The sequence below is a fragment of the Wolffia australiana genome, chromosome 10 (genome assembly GCF_029677425.1).
Source record: "Wolffia australiana isolate 7733 chromosome 10, ASM2967742v1".
Taxonomy (NCBI): domain Eukaryota; kingdom Viridiplantae; phylum Streptophyta; class Magnoliopsida; order Alismatales; family Araceae; genus Wolffia; species Wolffia australiana.
In genome coordinates this window covers 15,606,150-15,627,905 of record NC_135844.1, presented here as the reverse complement: position 1 = coordinate 15,627,905, position 21,756 = coordinate 15,606,150, and the positions used below count along the sequence as shown (strand labels likewise).

Here is a 21,756-nt window from a genome sequence, read left to right as displayed (position 1 = left end):
TGACCTTTACCTGGTACCGCGGAAAATTTGATTGATATTTTTGTATAAATCAGACATTTAAAATGATATATTTTAGCCCAATTTCAGGTTTATCACCCCTCTCCCTTGGGAAGGGGAAATAACTAATTGTTGGGGTGGATTCATGAAGGGATGAAGAGATGAAGGAGAAAAAAGGGTGAGGAAAGATACTCTGTGAAAGGGTCAAGTCAGCATGGGAGATCCTATCTATAAGGTATACAATAGTCAATTTGTTTGGTTCAGAGTTGACCAAGCGATTTAAGGCTGATCTTTTTTTAACATTCCTCAAAATACTAATTCTGGCATTTGAAGAAAATCCCTTCACCTTCAATGTTCAATTTTGAGTCAGTGTTCTGAAAAAAATGATCATCTGGTAGCTTATCCATGAAAATTATCAACCTTTGAGATATGCGATTCATGAATCCGCTCTAGTGATTGGAGATATACTGACTAATGTTGTAGTATCCAAGGGAGTCTCTTGACTGCTCCAAATTCCTGGCTTAAACCTGCACTGAAAAATTATTAGGGTAACATTATGCGAAAATTTTTTCATTGGTAAAAATAGTGTTACTGATTCTACTTTTCCCAAATTTCGAGGGCTGTTAGCCTCAGATTTCTAAAATTCTAAATTTACATCATTTGATTTATGTTTGCGGAAATACTGGTATTCCATTTTATTATGAGTTCCAAGTCCAAAAAATATTTGAACTCACCGCTGGAATTCATCTGAAATTGTTTCTGTATGAATCTTCAAAAATTATCATGCTTCCGGTTATTTAGTCCAAAAAATAAACAAATCAAAAATAATCTGAACAATGATTATTTCCATTTCAACACTCTTAAAGATGTTGTATCTCATGGGAAGTTCCATAATAAAGGAGTCTAATTTGCCGTCCTGTGTGACATCATTTTCATTAAAACCCCATAATTTTTATCATTCTGATTTGTAGAATGCTTAAATCAACTCCAAATTTCAGTATCAATCCTTGATGGTTGAGAAAGCTGTTTTTAGCTCATCTTCGCGATTTCGAAATATTTTCATGAATTGGGTGCTAATAATTTTGATTTAAACATTAAAAGAGCTATCTTGTATATAAATAGAAAAGCTGTATTCGATGAACATCGTATCTACGGCTTGGGGGAAGATCTTTCATATCTTTCCCTACAATATGGGGTCAAAAATCCAAGACAGAATCTCAATAGGGCGATGCACTGCGCATCACATCGTTAGCTTCATCACCATGATGATATCCAAACAAAAGGACATCTAAATGCGATTCATGATGATAAACATTATATGGCATGAAATTCATATTGTAAGAGGAATTATGTACTTTTCAAGAATAACTTCATTCAAATAAACCAAGAAATGTTTGATAGCAACCTTCTTCTGACAAGGAAACATTGCAGGTTTCAATCCCCACCATCTGCATGCTACTTTATTATGTCGATGAAGAAACCCACAAAATCATTAAAAACATAAGGTCATACCCAGACAAGGAGAGAGACATCATGATGATGATAGTGGTGGAGGTGGCTGGTTCTGATGGCGAAGATGATGACGATGATGATGACGATGAAGATGACGATGAGGACAGAGGATAAATCACCGGAACTCGTCCTCCAGGTTGCGGAAACCCGCGGTGAGGTCATCATAGAGCTTCTGGAACTTTCCTACAAGTACCTCCTCGCCCTCAACGGGATCTTCAAATTTCTGAGACCTGCACCATGAACACGGCGTCTTCAGTCAGCAAGAGAACTAATTGATGGTTTCACCAAGATAGATAGCTACATAGAGAGACACATCAATAGAATGATGGGTCAATATATAAATAATTTGACATCTGAGAGGCAGAAATAAGGATAAATTCATAGATACATAGATACAAAAATAGTTAAGACTGATAGCTTAGTGGCAGATAGATGGATAGATACACAGATACATAGATAGGTAGGTAAATCAATAGATAGAATGAAATATCAATATACAGATTGAAAGATTTTAAAAAAAAAAAAGAGGAAAGATCATCCGTGAACAGTGATCAACCTGTAGAAAGATGGCAATATAAATAACTGAGTGGGAGATAGATAGACAGATACATAGACAGGTAGGTATACTGATTGAGCTGAGTTGAAGATACATAGATAGATGTATGGATAGACAGATAGATAAATAGAAAAATATATAAATAGAGAGATAGAATGAAATATCAACATGTATGGATAGACAGATAGATAAATAGAAAAATATATAAATAGATAGATAGAATGAAATATCAATATGTATCGATAGACAGATAGATAAATAGATAAATGTATAAATAGAGAGATAGAATGAAATATCAATATGTATCGATAGACAGATAGATAAATAGATAAATGTATAAATAGAGAGATTGAATGAAATATCAATATGTATCGATAGACAGATAGATAAATGTATAAATAGAGAGATTGAATGAAACATCAATATGTATGGATAGACAGATAAATAGAAAAATATATAAATAGAGAGAGAGAGATGACTTACACAAGGCGATAGAAGAGGTCTCCCAGCCTATGTTTGATGACGCTGTAAGTCAGCTTCTGTCCCTCGGGGCCTGGCCCACGTTCTACCGCCTAAAACAAGCCCATCCACAGTAATTATACCGGAGACTCTCATCATCAACATAAGATATATAGATCTTCTATTACACACCAACACAAACTTATAAATGCGTAAGAAATGCATATATGTATATAAATGCAGAGAGAGGGAAATAAATAGAAAGATAGACTGAACATGCATATAGAAAATTATGTACTTATATAAGTATAGAATATTCGAGACAGGAATTTATAGAGAAAATAAATAGAAATAAGCTAACCTGATTGGCCAAATTATTGAAGTGGATGATGTTCCTCATCATCCAAACAGATTTGTAGAACGGACAAAATTTATCGTACCTGTCAAAAAATCCCAAATAAGCATCCACCGTTAGACAGAGTCAATGAACAAATGTCGAACACTAATTCAAGTGAAGTACGTTGTGTGTGTGAAAGAGATGGAGATAGATAGATCTTACGGAGAGAAGGCATTCTGTGCGAGATAATCTTCACGGAGGAGCTTGGCGGTCTCAAGGGTGATCTTGTCTGATTCTGCGAGTGCATCTTTCCCCACGAGCTGTGGAAAATTAAGCAAATTTCAGGCGTCGATTATTTATTGCTTTTGATTTGACTCCCTTTTTCACAAGAATTTTTTTAATTTTATTTCACTTGCAGCAAAAATGTCTCTTGAGTCCAAAGGAGAAGAACTTATCCATCTGTTTGATTCCTATTCATTGCTTTTTTCCTCAAGTCAAATTATTATAGTTTTCAATCATGCTAAAGCACAAACAAAAACCAGGGCTATTATTTTATTTTATTTTGATTTGACAACATTTTAGCAAAAATATTTTCTGAATTCTATTTCATGAAGTAATCCAATTGGGCACAAAGGAGAACTATTCATCAGTTTGATTTTTAAATATTAAGTTAAATATTATTGTTCTTCAACGGTTTTAAATAATGACAAAGTTAAGGCAAAGTACAGAACCTGGACGATTTCGTTCAGGTCGTCCTCCCTCTGCAGCACTTCCCGAGCTTTTGTTCTGATATCAATGAAGTCGGGGTCGAACTTCTCGTAGAACGACTCCAATGCCTGATATTTGTTTAATCGATGGATCATTTCTTTTAATACCACATTATGACAAATAATCGAGGTTAATTACATCAGTCGAAAAAATAAAGGAAAAAGATGAATAAGAGACCTTAGAGTATTTTGAATATGAAATAAGCCAATTGACGGCAGGGAAGTGCTTTCTCTGGGCAAGTTTCTTGTCCAGCCCCCAAAAGACCTGAGAGTCAATATAGAAAGATAATCAGAATAGCATCATAGAATCAATCTAGTGGTACTTTACTTATTTTTGTCCGCTACGCGTGAATGGTTGTCATTTCTCCCTTTACCTGGACAATACTGAGAGTTGCTGACGTCACAGGGTCTGAGAAGTCACCGCCAGGAGGAGAGACGGCACCAACAATAGTCACACTGCCAGAACGGTCGGGGCCACCGAGGCATTTAACCTTTCCGGCACGTTCATAAAAGGAGGCTAAACGGGCCGCCAAGTAGGCTGGATAGCCACTGTCTGCTGGCATTTCCGCCTGATATTATGTATGTGAAGTCATAAACTGATTTGCATATTTTAAACATGCGGAAGTGAGAAAACTTGACTGCAGATATGAGCTAAATATATGAGGTCAAAACTTAGACATGCGTAAGGGAAAATACCAAATTAAATGTGTTAAATGTGTCAGATCAAAATTTAGACATGTGGAAGGGTTTGTAATCAGGAATCAAACATAAATAATCAAGATAAAAGCCCAAGCTAATATGCTGTTGCTTCATTATTTTTCTTTACCGCACCACATGATAAGAGAATCGAGGTTATCCACTTGTCATTCCATTTGTTAAAAAAATCACAGGAATGATACTATGGAAATACCTAACTGGAACACAATTAAGGACTATCACACTTTTTAGGAATTTTTCCTACTTAATTTGCAAAAGAAGGATTGGGGGAAAAGACCCTTAAAGCATAGACGTTGGAAATCAGCAAGTTATACTTTGAAGCTCAAATAAAACACAAAAAATAAATTTTTTTTTAACAATAAAAAAAATAAATAATAATATTTTTTTATGATGAGCAATAAATGGTCAGGGACAAGATTAATTACCAGTCGACCAGATATTTCACGGAGAGCTTCTGCCCAACGCGACGTGGAGTCAGCCATCATACTGACATTATATCCCATATCTCTGAAATATTCAGCAATGGTGATTCCTGAAAAGATCATTAATGCTATATCGTTAACACTCCGGAATCGGGTGGCCCATATTCCTCCATAAAATGGAGATATGAAAAATCCAAAAAAAATCTCAACATTAAAAAAAAGAGAGAGTTATGCTGTAGCACGTGACACGCTTGCTACACAGATAATTTGAGGCAACTAGCCGCAGTAACATGGCCCACAACCTTAACTAGCCATTGTAATTCAGCCCACTCATCTGTATATATTCCATTAATATTTTTCTCTCTATTTCTCTTGTATTCTCTCCTCGATGCCCCAGCTGGCACAGTTTTTAAGAGTATTTTAAGATCACGAAACCATGATATTTTTATGAAACAAAAGAGAAAAACAAGGCAAAAGGAAAATTTACCACAAGAAAAACTTTATTTACATCGAATTGAAGTGCTAAAATTATATTATTGAGATAAGGATCACTATGGCTTCACACCTGTGTAAATTGAAGCCTCGCGGGCAGCCACAGGCATGTTGGAAGTGTTGGCGACCAGCGTGGTTCTCTTCATGACAGATTCCTCACGACCGTCAGGCAACGTCATTGTTAGTTGTGGAAAATCCATGAGCACCTGATAGTTTGAAAGTCTGTCAAGTGAAAATGAAAATTTATGTCTCATATAAATAAAATTAACTCAAGGGTGACATCAAACCTCAGCCATTTCATTTCCTCTTTCTCCACAACCAACATAAACCACTGTATCTGAATTCGAATACTGAAGAAAAGAAAAGAAAAAAGGTTTAATTAAGCCAGAAACGAGAAAAAAAGAGAGGGAAAAAAAATATTTCTTATCACTATAAACACACCTTTGAAAGTGCTTGACTGATAACAGTTTTTCCACAGCCAAAAGCCCCCGGAATGGCACATGTACCCCCAAGTACTGACGGGAAAAGTGCATCAAGGACACGCTGAAAATGATACGAGAATTATAAATAAAATCTGATGTTAAAAAAAAAACAGAAAAAAAGAATGGGAGCGTAAAGTGTCTACCTGCCCAGTCAGAAGAGGTGTGTCTGCCGCAAGCTTTGCAGCAACAGGCCTAGGACTACGCACGGGCCAAGTCTAGAGAGATAAAAAAGGAATGATACACGATCACCATCACATGTTACAGATAGGAATAGAAAAAAGAAAACAGAAATTTGATGGGCTGACCTGAAGCATGCTGAATTTCTTTGTAACGCCTTGAAACTCCAGCTCAAGAACGGTATCCTGCACCATTCAAGATGGAGTATTATTTGAATGTCGACAATGCACTAAAAAACTACTAATCTTCCACAATCGTGTAATTTTTTCCAAAATTTCATAAGAACTGGAGGGTCATCCGTGATTTTTACAGGAGAACAACCTTAAGGTTGTATTGACCGGCTGGAGCAATAAAGGCAATCTTTCCCATTGCACCAGGAGGAAGTGCCACGTGGTGTTTCATTAAAGTGTTCTCATGTACAACCTGGATATCACAACGAGATACAATAATTAACGATATTAAATTAGAGAATGTGAGCTGTATTTTCGAAATGAGATTGTAGCAGTTTAAAGATGAAAAGCATACCGCATACAGATCTCCGCCTGTTAAATGGTCTCCCACCACTGACAAAAGATCATTGTAAAAATCAGTAAATATTTGTTGGCACTAGGTTTAAATATGCCCAGTTTACAACACTAACTCACCAAATTTTTTTGGCTCGAAGTCCCAAAGCACATCCTTATCAAGAGCTGGGACGGAGACACCACGAGGGATGTACACATCACCAGATCTTATAGCAATTGTTTTCAAAGGCCTCTGAATCAAAAGAAAAGCGACAGATGAGTGACAAGTCAAACCCAGGATTCTAGCAAGGTGTTTCACATAAAAAACACATAGGCTATGATGTTTAAGAAACATAATCCATATAGGGAGGAAAAACCTGAATTCCATCAAATATGTTTCCCAGTATTCCAGGGCCGAGCTCAACAGAAAGTGGCTGTACAAAGAAAAACATTTCAAAATTTAATATACTGTGAAAATGATTGTGATACTCGTGACGAGGAAAATCAACCAATGTTACCTTGTGTGTCCTGAGGACAGGATCATTCACCATCAGCCCAGCTGTCTCCTCATAAACTAAAAGGAATAGCAAGCAAACAATACTTTGATATACATTTCTCCAGAAAACCAAACAGGCAAAGGCATAACATAGAGTAACATAGACTAAGCGCTATCCCTTGAATTATTCAACTGGATCTATAAAGGTAATAAATAAGAGAAACTTAAAAAACCTTGAATGGTCGCTGAATCTCCCTCCAACCGAATAATCTCTCCAATAAGATTATCATGTCCAACTCGCACAAGTTCGTACATAGCTGCACCTCCCATCCCGTCTGCCACAACGACTGGACCTGATACCTGTAAAATTAGAATATTAACATAGACAAAAGATCATGGTAAATTTTCCCTCAAGATTTGATACTCTCTGAAACATAGACCAACATGTGTCTGTCATAACTATTGTGATAAGATTGGCTGAAATGAGCATTTTGGCTAAAATTATGTCATTTAGCTTAAAAATATACTTGAAAAAGAAATATAAAAATATCCTTCATTCGCAATTGAATATAGATACGTTTACACTTCAATAAGAAATCTTAAAGCAAGTGAAGAGAGCATTCTTCACAAAGAATTTTCCACGATAATTTTTTTTCATAACTCTATAAAAGGAAATTAAACTCTTCAAGGTTAGCCCACACGGTTAATTCTATAGAAGGAGTTTATTTTCTCACAAGTTTCATGGTTTCTGGAACAAGTTTGAAACGCGGAATCAAGAATCTAAAGTAGACATCACGGATGTCATCCGTCAAATGGCTTCCTGCAACATCATTCCTACTAAACTGAGTTAACTACATAGATCTACTTAAATCACAAATTTTCAAATTGGCTCAGGAATAAGCGCACTACTTTTCTCATCGATCAGGTTGCCCTTTTGCTGACCCGTGGAAGCTCTAAAGAGATTCTCATTTTTCACTCATTTTATTTTAGTTTGTTGCCTTGAGACCTGAATTTGTGTCTTGTTTGCATCATGTTTGTACAAGATCCACTTTAAAGAATCATTGTTTAAGAATCACATAGGGCTTCCTAAGCTCTACAGCCCACTTGTGGTCTCTTAATTTTCAACCTTATTGTCTTCCATGACAGCATGATTTCTCTTGTTTCTGGCGATAAATCTCTCTAGGAAAACCTACGAGAGTGAGGAAGAAGACAAGACAACAAGAAATATAATAACGCTTCTTTCACCCACATGAAATGCCCTGGCTTATATACCAGGCTAAGTTGTACATCGGCATGGGCTAATAATAGCACGCCCATTAGGTTTACAAAGGAAATAGAACATATATATACATCACGTTGTTTTGGCCGACATTCATCAGTTTTAGAAAAGGTTCTACGGCCAGGAGAAGTTAGGAGCAGATGACAACCTCCACAAGACGACTCCAGAACAAGCTAATAAGGGTATGAACAATCTTCATGGTCTCTACAGCACATGAGAAAATCTGGAGCAGCCACAGTACCGTATCCATTGAAATCTCAACAATTAGCATCAGTTAAATTTCCACAAGCATGCCACCATCTCTTCTGAATAATAGCCATCATCAGCAGTTCTCTTCAGATATGTATGTACTCGATATACAGCCTACATGTGCTTCTCCAAAAGGATTATGCGTAAACTGGCTGAGTCTTACTGTAAACGTGATATGTGGTCTGGAGTGATTTAGGATGATGAGTCTACCAATTAACCTTTGATATTTCTCCTTATTTATTGCACTAACTTCTACACATAACCCGAAATTTATTTCAGAGTTTACAGCTATAAACAACTGTTTGTACACACTTAATCAGTTAAAATCAATGCTTACTAGTCTGCTAAAGGGCTACTTTATCCGTAATATATTCTATCAAGAAAGTGTGCATGACATTAGATTTTAGGCACGATTTTTCACAATTACACCAACATTCCACCTCCGAGAAACTCCTGCCGCTGACCTACCTTTTCATGAACTTGGATCACGCCTATACCCATTAGACTTCGTTCAACTTATCACATGTTGGTCGTGAGATTCTAAACCATGACCTTAACTCTGATACCACTTTTTAAGAGCAAGCGCTTGAAACTGTAATAAAGCTATAGCTTAGCAGGGGTATCTTAATATTGACAGGCTCAAACTCAAACTCGGTGCAGATTCGTCTACACCTCAGTAAACTTGGGTGTATCTTTCTTTCACTGATTCCTTCAGTCCCTAGTTCTCGATTAGGTCTGGAGGTGATGTAGAAGAGAGGGGAGGAGAAAGTACAACCACATGGCGGGATGTACTTGGATTATCAGTTTTTTTTTAAAGAAGCACCTAGACTATCATTGTTCTCAATCGTGAAACCCATAATATCCATGGATAGTGGGAATATAAAGTTGATATGTTTACACAAGCAGATGAGTAAGGTTTTAAAAAGTGCAAAATAATCATCAGTGAGATAAAAAACAAATCGATGGATGATATCTTTTTCGGGTTCAATCTGGTGGGTATGACTAGGTTCACAGTTCAAACATTGATTTTTGATTTTCTTCGAAATTTTACCCTTTAGAGAGTACGAGGATGACCATCTATTTAAGAAATACGTCTTCTCTGCCTCCACAAAAAGAAAATCTGTTACCTTCAGGGTAATGATTGATTGATCGATTCAAATAGGTCACCATTAGTGCTAATTTATTCTGCTCTACGAGGTAGATACTAGAGGCATTTTCTGAAGTGGCAAGACACAATATAAAGTGGAAAGAAAACAACGAACTGATTCAACCTTTTATCTCCGATGACAGATTGATCCAACAAAAAATTAAGCCATTAAACCCTCTTAAAACGAAGAGAAACATGACAAGAGATGCAACACACTCGTCCACAACAGCAAAACGAGAAATTCCTCTCACAGAGCATAAGACGCAAGTAAATCAAAGACGCAGGAAGAAAATCACCTTCCGGACGTATCCATACTCGCTCTCCTTCTCGGAATCCTCGAAGGTAGTCAATCGATCTCCGTGCACCGCCGGCATGGCTGCCAAATGGAACGACACAATCGAATGAATCCGCCCGAAAATCCAACCGAAAATCGAACGAATCAGATCGCAAAGAACTAACAACAAATTTCTCCTTACCTCAGTTCGATTTGAGCAGCCGAGGAGGAGGAAGAGCGATTGGGCGCGCGAGATCCGATCGAAAATCCCAGAAATTATTGACAGGAGAGATCACAGATTTGTTCTTAGCTTCTCCTCCGCCGATATATACCGGACAAATCTACCCCCCCTTCTCAAATATCAGCCAATGGGAACCCGCCACGTGGAAAATAACCCGTGCAACCGCCACGTGCTGTCTCACGTTAAAACAGCAATTTAAATTACAAAGCCTCTTATTCCAGTATTATTCGTAAATAAGAGATTTTTCCGGAAAGTACCTCTTTGGAAAATAATTGTTAATGTGTTCTTTTCTTGCCGAGAAAGTCCCGATACGCAAATAGTCTCTCGTTTTTATTATAAAATTATTTATTTATTAATTTATTATGAATTTCTGTTGTTTAATTGGTGTCTGGACGGTCCTGGACAACCAAGCTGTCGTGGCTAAGCGCTGGCAAGCATGCGACATGTCGTACTGCATATTTATTTAATTTGAAATTAGCTAATTAAAATTCTAAAATAAATTAGTTAAAATGTTCTAATAAAGTTTTAATATCGCATGGCAAGTCAGAATGTATTAGAACATTCGCCTGAATTTCTAAATTAATTAGTTTATATTTTACGTCTGTTTATATTTAAAATGGATGATATTTAATGTTGCTTTGAAACTTTATGTAAGATCATTCAAACATACTATCCGAAGTTTATTGGTTAAGCATGGCAAGACAGAATGAATTAGAACGTTCACATACATTTCTAAATTGATTAGTTTGGGTTCACATTTTATCAGTATTATTTAATGGATGATATATTGTGCAAGGTCATCCAAACAAACTGTCTGTAGACTAACAGTTATGCGTGTCAAGTCAGAATGAATTATAAAGATTACATGAATTAAATTTGTACTTGATTAGCAATGCAGCCCTCTAATTTTGTACCAGCAAAGTGCAAACCATCATGATGGGACTTTCATACATACACATGCCAAGTTGGAAGGGGAAAAAAACCAACAAGGGATCTATCATGCGACTTCGACGAACAAACAGCCAAAAAATATCCGTCTTCCTTTCGTATCTCATAGTTAACTGATGCATCACAATTAATCATTTTTTAAGAACTAAATTTGTAATTGTGGAATCCTAACCTAGGTTAGGTTAGGAGGAAGAAGATGGAGAAGGATGATGAGACCAGAGGAAGAAGGAGAATGATAATCTCATACTTAGAGGTTACACGAGAAAGGGTATTTGTACCCTAGGAGAGAGAATGTGAGTAAGGGCTAATGGGCTAATAGAACATGGCCCATTAGCCATATAGGGCCTATCTCACTAACAGTAATTGGCAAGCAATACAGCCCTGTAATTGTCTACCAGCTAAGAATTAATTTTATTTACAGTTCTGGATCGTTTGGGACGTGGACGATGGACGGGACGGGATGAAGATCGTCTCGTCCGACGTCTGGAATCAGCTCAGGGATGCGGACGGGACGGTTTTATTGTCCGAGACCTCTGAACGGGACGGTTTTTCTTCTGAGTGGACGAAAACCATCCCGTCCGTTCGTCTTGGGATGAATTGCCATCTGGGTTTTCGTCCAACCGCGTCCTGGTTTTCATCCCTGCACTATAAGTGCGAACCATCATGATGGGACTTCCATACATGCAGATGCCAAGTAGAAAGAAAAAGGGAATTTAGCACCCTGCAGGCTAGAACTTTCAAAGTTTGGCAGATACATGCCAAACTTTGAATTTGACATCCTACAGTCTAGATATTTTTAAACTGCCAGATCCAGGACGCGCCCGCTTACGTGGACACCGCCTTCCTGCCAGGTGGAATCCGGAGAGTCCACGTAAGACGGGATTCCACCTGGAAGCCAGGCGGTGTCCACATCAGATACCCGATTTCTTATGGGGATCGAAGGGAGAAGGGAGAAGGGAAAGGGGAAGGGGAAAGGGGAAAGGCCTCCGGCAGGGAAGATTTCTGAGGCTGCCGGATTCGGGCGAAGATTTCGGGCGAGGATTCAAGAGCTTTAACTGGAAGAGGGGTCGATGGGGAGCCGAAGGTTGGTTTTTTTCCTGATTTTTAGGTTTTTTTCTTCAGATTTTGAGGTAGGCTGTCCGGGGGGCCGTCGGAGGCCCTCCCCTTCTTTTCTTCTTACTTCTTCTCTCCCCTTCTCATCTTCTTCCCTCCTCTCCACTCCTCAATCTTTTTCCTATTCTCTTCTCGTCTTCATCTTTCTTCTTCTCTGTTCTTCTACGATCTCAGGTGAGAGAAGAAGTGCGTACCCGCCATAAAGGCGCTAAGAGGAGTGGGGTAAAACGAAGCGGGGTCGAGAAGTGCGTACCGGCCTTCGTCGTTCTCCTCTTCTTGCAAACTTTTAAACCCAAGCGGCCTTTTAAACCCAAGACGGCCCCCCGGAGGCCTGGTGCCGGAGGCCCTCCCAGGTCGCGGAGGCCTTTCCGGCGGCCTGGTGTGGGACGTCTCCGGGAAGGCCTCCGGCAGCCTCAGAAATCTTCCCCGCCTTCCCCTTTCCCCTTCCCCTTTCCCCTTCCCCTTTCCCTTCTCCCTTCTCCCTTCGATCCCCATAAGAAATCGGGTATCTGATGTGGACACCGCCTGGCTTCCAGGTGGAATCCCGTCTTACGTGGACTCTTCGGATTCCACCTGGCAGGAAGGCGGTGTCCAAGTAAGCGGGCGCGTCCTGGATCTGGCAGTTTAAAAATATCTGGACTGTAGGATGTCAAATTCAAAGTTTGGCATGTATCTGCCAAACTTTGAAAGTTCCAGCCTGCAGGGTGCTAAATTCCCAAAGAAAAAAGAAAAATCAAGAAGGGATCTATTCATGCCACGTGGCGACCTCTAATTGGCTGCCGGATCTCTCCTGCAATTTCCACCATCACCTTATCCACGTTGGCATTCCCTTTCCAGAGCGCTAAGCCATGGCCAGGAGTCGTCTTCTTCCTCGAGCTCGACAATGGCGACGCCATGACCGCCGGGTCCGTTCTCCCCCGAACCACCCTTCTCCTTTCGCCGAACCCATGGGACCCTGGCTCGCCGGGCCGGACCCATCTGGCTCGACCCACGTCCATGAACGAGTTCAAGCAAGCCCACGCCCGAGCCATCAAGCTCGGAGAAGACGACGACCCTCTCCGCACCAGCCATCTGATCAAGTCCTGCGCTCTATCTCCTTGGGGAAGCCCCCACTACGCCACTTCCATCTTCCTCAACGCGGCTTCCCCAACAACAAAGGACTTCAATTTTCTCCTCAGAGGCCATGTTCTTGCCGGAAACCCAATCTCCGCGCTCCTCCTCTTCAATCAGATCAAAGTTTGGGAGGAAGAAGAAGGGATGATCGTCAACCCAGATGAGTTCACCTTTGTTTTTCTCCTCAATGCTTGCGCGCGGACCGAATTGTTTGATGTTGGGAGGCAGATTCAGGCTCTGGTTTATAAATACGGTGTTCATCTCGATGTTACTGTCCAGAACAGCTTGATTAATCTCTACGGCCGCTGCGGGGCGCCGGAGATTGCTTGCCAGGTGTTCGAGGAAATGCCCACGAGAACAGTAGCTTCATGGAGCTCGTTAATGGCGGCCCTTAACCGGGCGCAGGAGTGGGAGAATTGTGTGTTGCTCTTGCGGCGGATGGCGTTGGCGGGGGTGCTGCCGGAGGAGAGCTGCTTGAACAGCGCCGTCGTCGCCGCTGGCAACGTGGGTTTCCTCGGCGCCGGGCGCGGCGCCCACGGGCGCTGGCTTAGAATTTCGGGGGACCGAAGGAATGTGGAGCTTCAGACTTCTCTGGTGGATATGTACATGAGATGCGGTCGCCCGGATACTGCCCTCAAAGTGTTTGGAGAAATGGCAGAGAGAAACCTGTGGACTTACACCGTGGCGATCTCGGGCCTGGCGGCGAGCGGCCGAGGCGAGGCTGCCGTGGAGCTCTTCGATGAGATGGTGGGAAGGGGAATTCAGCCTGATGCTGCCGCCTTTGCTGCCGTGTTGACGGCGTGCGCCCGCAACGGGCTGGTGGAGGAAGGGCGGCACCGGTTCTCAGCCATGGCAGCGGCGAAGACGAAGCAGCATTATGCCTGCATGGTGGACCTGCTGGCAAGGGGGGGGATGGTGGAGGAGGCGCTCTGGCTCGCGATGGGCGTGCCGGAGCAGAGCCATGATGCTCTCTGGAGGAGCCTGCTCAGTGCATGCAGAGATCAGAGCAAGCTCGAGATCGGGTTAATTGCTGGAAAGAAGCTGGTGGAGATGGGCTCAGATAATGCAGCGGACTACATTATGTTGTCAGAGCTGTACATGAGAGAGGGATCGACGGAGGCGGCGGCGACGACACGGAGGAAGATGGCGGAGGCTGTGGGAGTGCAGAGAGTTGGGATGAGCATTCTAGAGGGAGCAGGGGGGCAGAGACACCGGTTTGTGTCACAGGATAGGAGACACCCAGAGAACAGGAGAATTCTGGAGATGGTGAAGCAGGTGGAGTGGCAGATGAGGTTTGAAGGGCATGAGGAAGAGGAAGAGGCTAGGGGGCACAGCTTGAAGCTTGCAATTTGCTTTGGGCTGATCAGTAGCTGCTCCGCCGGGGTCATCAGGATTGTGAGGAACCTGAGGATGTGCAGGGACTGCCATGCCTATGGCAAGCTCGTGTCGAAGATTTACGAAAGGGAGATAATTGTCAGGGAGCCAGGCCGGTTCCACCGGTTCAAGGATGGGTCCTGCTCCTGTGGCGATTACTGGTAAAGTGGGAAAGGAGTTCAATTCTGAAGAATGGGTGGGAAACTCTTCTTTATAGATGTATGTATTTCTTGCTTGGAACCATCCTTCTCGACAGCATAGATCCCTGGTAAAGCAGAGAATAGATTCCTCATTACTCTGAATGGCTCTTCTGTATATCAAATTCCTGTAGGATCAGAGAAGATAATTTTCAGACTTTTTTGTTGTTTCATCAGAATAAACAAATACACGTAGCAATTCCCATGTTTACAGTGATATCTTACTGAAATGTATTAGATATCTGATCAAAACTCAGCGAAAAAGTATAGAAATACCTAACATATGAAAGTCCATTGATTAAATTGAGTTTTCTTGTAGTACCAAATTATGAGGCCTTTGTGAAATTAATATAATTTCTTATGAGTACATTTAATTAGTAAAGATTGTATTTGTATTAAAGTTAATATTAACACGGAGGTTGTTAAATATGTTATTGTTATCTTCTTCAATGGAGAAGGCTATAAAATTTCTCGAGAATCAAAATGATATTACTTTTGGGTTTTAGATATTAAATTGTTAAAATTTTAGGATAAGCCTAATAACTTTATCAATATATCAAATAAAATTGATTTTTTAAATTGTCATTCAATCTATGTATTAAATCAAATAAATTTCCTTCAAATTATTAAAAATTCACTTGATGTTAATTATCAATTTTGACTTACATACTTCAAATACTAGTGGGTCATTGTAGTGAATTTGACATTGTAAAACTGAAAATCAAGGTAAAGTATTCACCAGTCTGAAATTTAATTTCAGGGTATATAAACTTATATTTAATTCTCTCGAATATTCTCTTTTGGGAAGAGGTACATTTCCATAACTCTCCATTTTTCCTCAAATTTCTTATAGACCATATTTTGTATTTTAAGCATTTATCGTTCTAAATATTTCTCTATTTATTTTCTTCCCATTACCGCCAAAATCAAATAAATTAAACATTACGGTGTAGGAACAGGACTTGAATCCACAAGCCTTGCGCTATTGGAAGGAGCCAATCCTGAATCCACAGAACTAGCTTCTCCAACCCTTGAGTCCACAAGGGGTTTGCTTGAATCCACCAGCTAAATACTCTCTAGCAAAGAGAACACTCAAAGGGGAGAAACAACAGTTTCAACAAGACAATAGATTTCAATCATATCCATTCAGGGATACATGGGGGCCTTATATAGGCCACAACAAGTGCAGGGTCGTCCATAATGACTGTACCCATGAAATGATAAGTCAAAACATTGAGAAAAACAATTCTGACAAGCTAAAACAGAGGATAAGCAGCCTGACATGCCTGAGCAAAGATATCCTGCAGATTCTGGGGCCTGTAGAAGTTGTCAGGAGATATTTGTGTGGCTCAAGAAGATCCTGATGGGACAAAACAAAAGATATGCAGCTCTGAAAAGTTAGAGCAGAGATCTTGGCACAAGACGAATCTGTCAGAGGATTCTGTCAGGAGATCCTGTCAGAGAAAATCTTGTCAAAGAAAATCTTGTCATAAGATCTTGTCAAAAAAATCCTGTCAGAAGATCTTGTCAGAAAAATCATGTTAAAGGATTTTGAGGGGCTCTAGGTAATTTTCTGTAGATCCTATCAGTTCTAGAAGAATCTCCTTCTTGGACCACAAGTTGCTAATGAGCCTCAAAAAATGGGCTTCTGGGCTACATCACTATATTATTAATGAGTAGAAAAATATGTGGCTTATAAAAGTATGTACCAATATATTAATAAAAAATGTATATATAATAAATTTGTAATTTTTTTCCTGATTATCTATTATTTATGCACTCATCCTTCAAAATTTTATTCTATAATATTTAATTCCCACACTCTAGATTTTTAAAACCGATACAAACATGTACACCTAACTTAAATCTAGATTATTAAATTTGCACAACATATATCTTACTTTTGAATTTTTAATATCACTTAATAATATCTCTGTTTATTTATGAAAAGCTATTGTATCCATAACTAAAAAATAAATAACATTATTTTAAATATATATATATATATATATATATATATATATATATATATATCTATGATTATCTAAAACTTTGATATTTTATATATAGAACTCTCCTATTCCTAAAAATAACTAACAACAACTAACAATATCTTAAATATATATATATGATTCTCTATCACTATGATATTTTATATATAGAGCTCACCTATCATAGTGATAGAGAATCATATATATATATTTAAGATATTGTTAGTTGTTGTTATAATATCATATTATAATATCATTATCATCTTATTGCCAATACTGCTAATATTCCCTCATTAATATAGTAAATAGCTCAGCACCTATGTAAACATTTATTAAATACTAGTAAATTATATATTTATTAAGGATTATTACATATTAATTAAACTTATTATCATATAAAATTTATAAAAATTAAATAATATATCCATTATTTCAGCTATTTGATTATTACATATACCAAAAAATAATAAATTTTGAAATTAATATTATATCCTCATTGATCAGCCTTGGTCTTTCATTGTGTTTTGATAATGACTAAGAATGTCCTGAACGTGGACTTATCATGTCGATTCATGGACTGGGGGTAATGAGCATGAGATATATGTATAAAGATGAAAATTATCTATAAAAATCAAGATGTATAATTAATAATAATAAAATTTTAAATTAATATTATATCCTCAACTCCTTATAGTTTATTATTATTATTAATTCTACCACTTGATTATTATAGATAATTTTCATCTTTATACCTATATCTCATGCTCATTATCCCCCAGTCCATGAATAGACATGATAAGTCCACGTTTAGGACATTCTTAGGCATTATCAAAACACAATGAAAGACCAAGGCTGATCAAATCCTCTCACCTCTACACTTACACATTTTCTCTCTACCTTCCCTACACTAATATCCTTTCCACATATCTTTTCTATACCTACCATAACAGTTAGACTGGGGATATCACCTATGAATCAAAATCAAAGATCTGAATAAAGGCATGATAGAAAATAGGTTAATGGATCATTCCACCAAATGGTATATAAGCCATAGATAAATTTTAGTATTCATTTTTATTCGAACATCAACTTTAGAATTGGTTCAAAATTTTTAAATATTTTTATGGCCTTACATGAACTTCCTTGAGAAGATCCATATAAACATGATGAGGATTTCATAAGTATTTTTTATATGAATCAATTTGGTAACATCCCATCTTGGTATTTTTTGGTGATTCGAATCACTTTTTGGGAATCGAGATGTTACCAAGAAAGGATGGTATCATTATTTCTCAATCCAGGTATATGACACCTTTCTTAAATATGTATGGAATAGAACAAAGCAAGTCAAAAACTTTTCCTACTTGGTCTTCATCTTTAGGTTGCATGTTTGTATCATTTCTTTGGCATCTCATAATATCTTGCCATCATTTGAGCAATACAGAACGTAAGCATCACTAGACCTGATGCGGCATTTCTGGTCAATAAATGTGAAAACCAACTTATGAGAATAGGGCCACAATCAAAAAATTAAAAAGGGACTCTAGATCACATTTTATTCATCAATAAAAAATGTAACTTGAAGCTACATGGTGCACTAGGAGACTAACAATCAACCATCAGATACCTCATCTTTCTCCAACAAAATCTGATCTCTTAGAGCTTAAATAAACAAAAAAAATGGCTGAAGCTAGCATACAGGTAGAATATAAGGCTTTATCTAATGGGAAAGCACACCCTATTTGGTTCCAATTGCTGCTTTCATAAATAAGAATCAATACTGGCAGGCCACCAACTTTCTCTTATTTGGATGTTATTTACCTCATGGTGAATCCTTTTTATCATCTCATATGAAATATGTGGAAATCTAGAATCATATTTTCAGATAAAGGGCGAGTCTACAACTTCTTTGTTTGTCAAAGCAGAAGTTTCTTCAATTTTTTTATATTATAGGTTGTGGCCACCATGAGTTTGATGGAGATTAAGGATGTAGACCCACCATCTATGTCAGTCAATAGGTGAGAAAACATCAGTCACATTTATTCAAAATATGGACATTATGAAACCCTAGAAAATATATTTGTGTAAACCAATTCATTAGCTTACAAAAAAAAATTTTATCATTCATTGTTCATACTTCCAATATCTCTCATTCTACCCATCCTTCTATGGTAATATTTTTCTGCTCCCTGTCTCACTACGTCTAGCTTTCCTTTGCGATGCTTTGAAGACATTTCCAAACTCCAATTTTTTATGCGCTTATTTGAGTTAAGCATTTACCATTATGCTAAAACTTATATCAAGTGAAATACTCTAAAATATTTCTAGGAAGGATGTTGATTTCCAACTTTACCTGTTAAATGGCTGTCACTGGCCTACACACATTGTTGCACCCCTCGGCTTGGCCTAGTGCAGCATGTTTCAGCCAACAATGACTTTGCTCAATAAGCATAGTGTGAGACCCAAGTCATCCTTGCATTTGTAGTATCCTTCCTTATAACCAATCATTATAATGACAAAATTAGAAATATTTTGTCTTCCCATTTACATCGCTCCAGATCACGCCTTCAGTGTTGTCGAGCTTATTTCTTCACGATACCTCTCGTTGGAGTTACTTCTCTTTAATATTTCTAAAATCCATTGTTAATATCAAGGGTGCTACTTCTCTTTAATATTTCTAGGAAGGATGTTGAGCCCCAACAGGTGTAAACTGCTCCCTCCTCTTCTTACCTCCAGGGAAAAATTGCCTCCCCTATCAGTTCTAGTTCTAAATCAGCCTCCACCACCACCTGCAGCAAGCACTTTCTCCATATATCTTAAAGCTCTCATTGATTGTGTTTACCTTGTAATAAAACCATAGGTGTGTACGTGTTACCATGATCTTTTATTTCTCTAGGATGGCCTTATTCATTTCAGGTGGTTGTTTATACAATGGGGTGAGTACATCTCCAAATGTATAAATGGTACTCTTGGGTTGTGTAAGTTTGAGTAAGAAAATATGCTTTCACTTAAAACATTCAAACCTAGGGACATCATTAATTTGGATGCAGCTTGCAGAAAATGTGCTCTGACCTTTTTCAATAGTTCTTGTGTCAATTTCGCATTAAAGCTGGTCTAAAGCTTTCCTGTTTTTTCATTATGTCCTATTGATAAACCATAAATTAGTTTTAACTAATATAGTTCAAGGCTTCTGATTATGAACAATATATATAACTTCCTTATGAGCAAATTTTCAGGGAGAAAGTACTAAATAAGTGAATTTAATATTTAATATTTAATATCTATATATATATTAACTAATTAAATATAACTTAAGAATATAAAATAGAGAACATTAAATCAAAATAAATTAAAATGATGAGAAAATAAATTTCTTAATTTAGCTAATTTATCCAATATTAATATATTAATATTGGGTTTTTTAGGGAATTTTTTAAAGATAAGAAGAGAAAGTAAAGCATATTTTATAAATGTCTACGGCAACAGAGACGAACACATAAATACATCGATGAGTGGTGGAGTCGTAAGTGGCATGCATGCTGGTGAAAATCTAGGAAAAAGCACGAAGATGTAACTTTGAAAAAGGCAAAGGCCACACTAACCTTTTCTTTATGAAACCAAAGGATGAAATGACACTTTTCTGCATGGGTCTTGATTACGCCATTGCTCCTTCATTTCTTCGCCCTCGAAACACGAGAACCATCCCAGAAGAGATAATAAATGAGAAAAATATTTTACAAACTGAAATTAAGAACAAAATCCGAGGCATATTTTCACATAGATGAAGTGTCTTTTAATATATCTGAGATGGTGTATAGTTAGAGAAGGTAAAGAATTTTTATATTTCAGTTAGTGTCTTTTAGATATCTTTTTTGAAATGGAGCAATCTGACCCATCGGATTTTTGCACTCCCCCTAAATCTGTGGGGTGGATTTCCAGCATGGGACAAAATTTCAAAAATGTTAGAAAATTTAAAAAAATTTAAATAGTTTCAAAATTATATATTGACTTATAAAAGTATTTTTCTTAATCTAGTTTGCGGATTTTAAAAAACCGTCCAGTTTTATTTATTTCATGATATAATGTTTTAGACAAATATATATGAAGTTCATTAAACAATGCAATGAATTAATATATGTTCAAAATAAAACACTAATAATATATTTCATTTTATTCATATAAATATATTTATAATTGAAATGGATATACTTTTCAGCAATCCAATTTAATATAAAAATTAAAAGATTGAGTGATTAGATGTTTCGGATTTACTTGGACCCTGATTCAAACAGTTAGTGACAGTCAAATCATTGGATGTTAGAATTCATTTTTACTTCTGGTTGTTCAAAATAAGTAAAAATATAGAATATATTTATAGCCATATAGAATTTCCTATATTTTGTAAATAGGCATCTGATTTCTTCATCAGTGTTAACCGAGAATATTGCCTTGTCTATCCTTTCATTATGTAGATATAAAGAAATATTTTGATGTGTGCATTATAGAAGTAAAAGTTTGGTGACTGCTTTAAAAGTTATAGAGTCATTATATTCCTCAGTGTGTTAATCATTATTTGGAAATATCTTATGTTAAATCAATTTATTTATCATCTTTTATGTAGTTTTTGTCATATACTAACCTTAGTGTAAATAATAAGGTTTTAAGATTTACTCTTGATTAAATATCTAGATCTTGCTCCCTAACTCAAATTAGACAGGAATAGAACAAAGAAAATTGAGGAATATATCCCACAAGAATAGATGTTACTTGAAGACAAGGATGATCTTTCTATATTTATGTGGGAGTATTTATAGATTTGAGGCAATGTATGGATAGAGTAGAAAAGGATGGTGCTATCCTCAAAATTACAGATAGAATTTCTTCTAGATCATCAGATATAGAGTTCTCAAGTT

At 37.6% G+C, this 21,756-nt stretch overlaps 2 protein-coding genes across 2 annotated transcripts; one reads left to right on the top strand and one right to left on the bottom strand.

The window, feature by feature from the left end:
• Positions 1-1,344: 1,344 nt before the first annotated feature.
• VHA-A (vacuolar ATP synthase subunit A) lies at positions 1,345-10,224 on the bottom strand. The gene is made up of 21 exons (XM_078582169.1): positions 10,069-10,224; positions 9,889-9,968; positions 7,151-7,277; positions 6,940-6,995; positions 6,799-6,855; positions 6,563-6,674; positions 6,444-6,481; positions 6,240-6,341; positions 6,047-6,103; positions 5,885-5,956; positions 5,701-5,802; positions 5,547-5,609; positions 5,333-5,465; positions 4,771-4,877; positions 4,003-4,197; positions 3,807-3,893; positions 3,593-3,697; positions 3,084-3,181; positions 2,886-2,964; positions 2,549-2,637; positions 1,345-1,739 (listed from the first exon to the last, which is right to left on the bottom strand). The coding sequence occupies exons 2-21, from the start codon at positions 9,964-9,966 to the stop codon at positions 1,625-1,627; spliced, it is 1,872 nt and encodes a 623-aa protein (XP_078438295.1). The 5' UTR covers positions 9,967-9,968; positions 10,069-10,224; the 3' UTR covers positions 1,345-1,624.
• A 1,807-nt stretch (positions 10,225-12,031) lies between these two features.
• On the top strand, positions 12,032-15,011 carry LOC144708736 (Tetratricopeptide repeat (TPR)-like superfamily protein). The gene is made up of 2 exons (XM_078582170.1): positions 12,032-12,139; positions 13,006-15,011. Exon 2 carries the CDS (start codon positions 13,063-13,065, stop codon positions 14,818-14,820), a length of 1,758 nt encoding a protein of 585 aa, XP_078438296.1. The 5' UTR covers positions 12,032-12,139; positions 13,006-13,062; the 3' UTR covers positions 14,821-15,011.
• Positions 15,012-21,756: the final 6,745 nt, after the last annotated feature.

What these genes read in the sequence shown, in the direction of transcription:
- VHA-A (XM_078582169.1), bottom strand. Translation starts at nt 9,966, where the DNA reads ATGCCGGCGGTGCACGGAGATCGATTGACTACCTTCGAGGATTCCGAG. An exon ending in CACCTCTTCTGACTGGGCAG is followed by an intron (nt 5,803 to 5,884) that starts GTAGACACTTTA and finishes TATCATTTTCAG; the next exon opens with CGTGTCCTTGATGCACTTTT. An exon ending in GCACAGAATGCCTTCTCTCC is followed by an intron (nt 2,965 to 3,083) that starts GTAAGATCTATC and finishes ATTTTTTGACAG; the next exon opens with GTACGATAAATTTTGTCCGT.
- LOC144708736 (XM_078582170.1), top strand. Translation starts at nt 13,063, where the DNA reads ATGACCGCCGGGTCCGTTCTCCCCCGAACCACCCTTCTCCTTTCGCCG.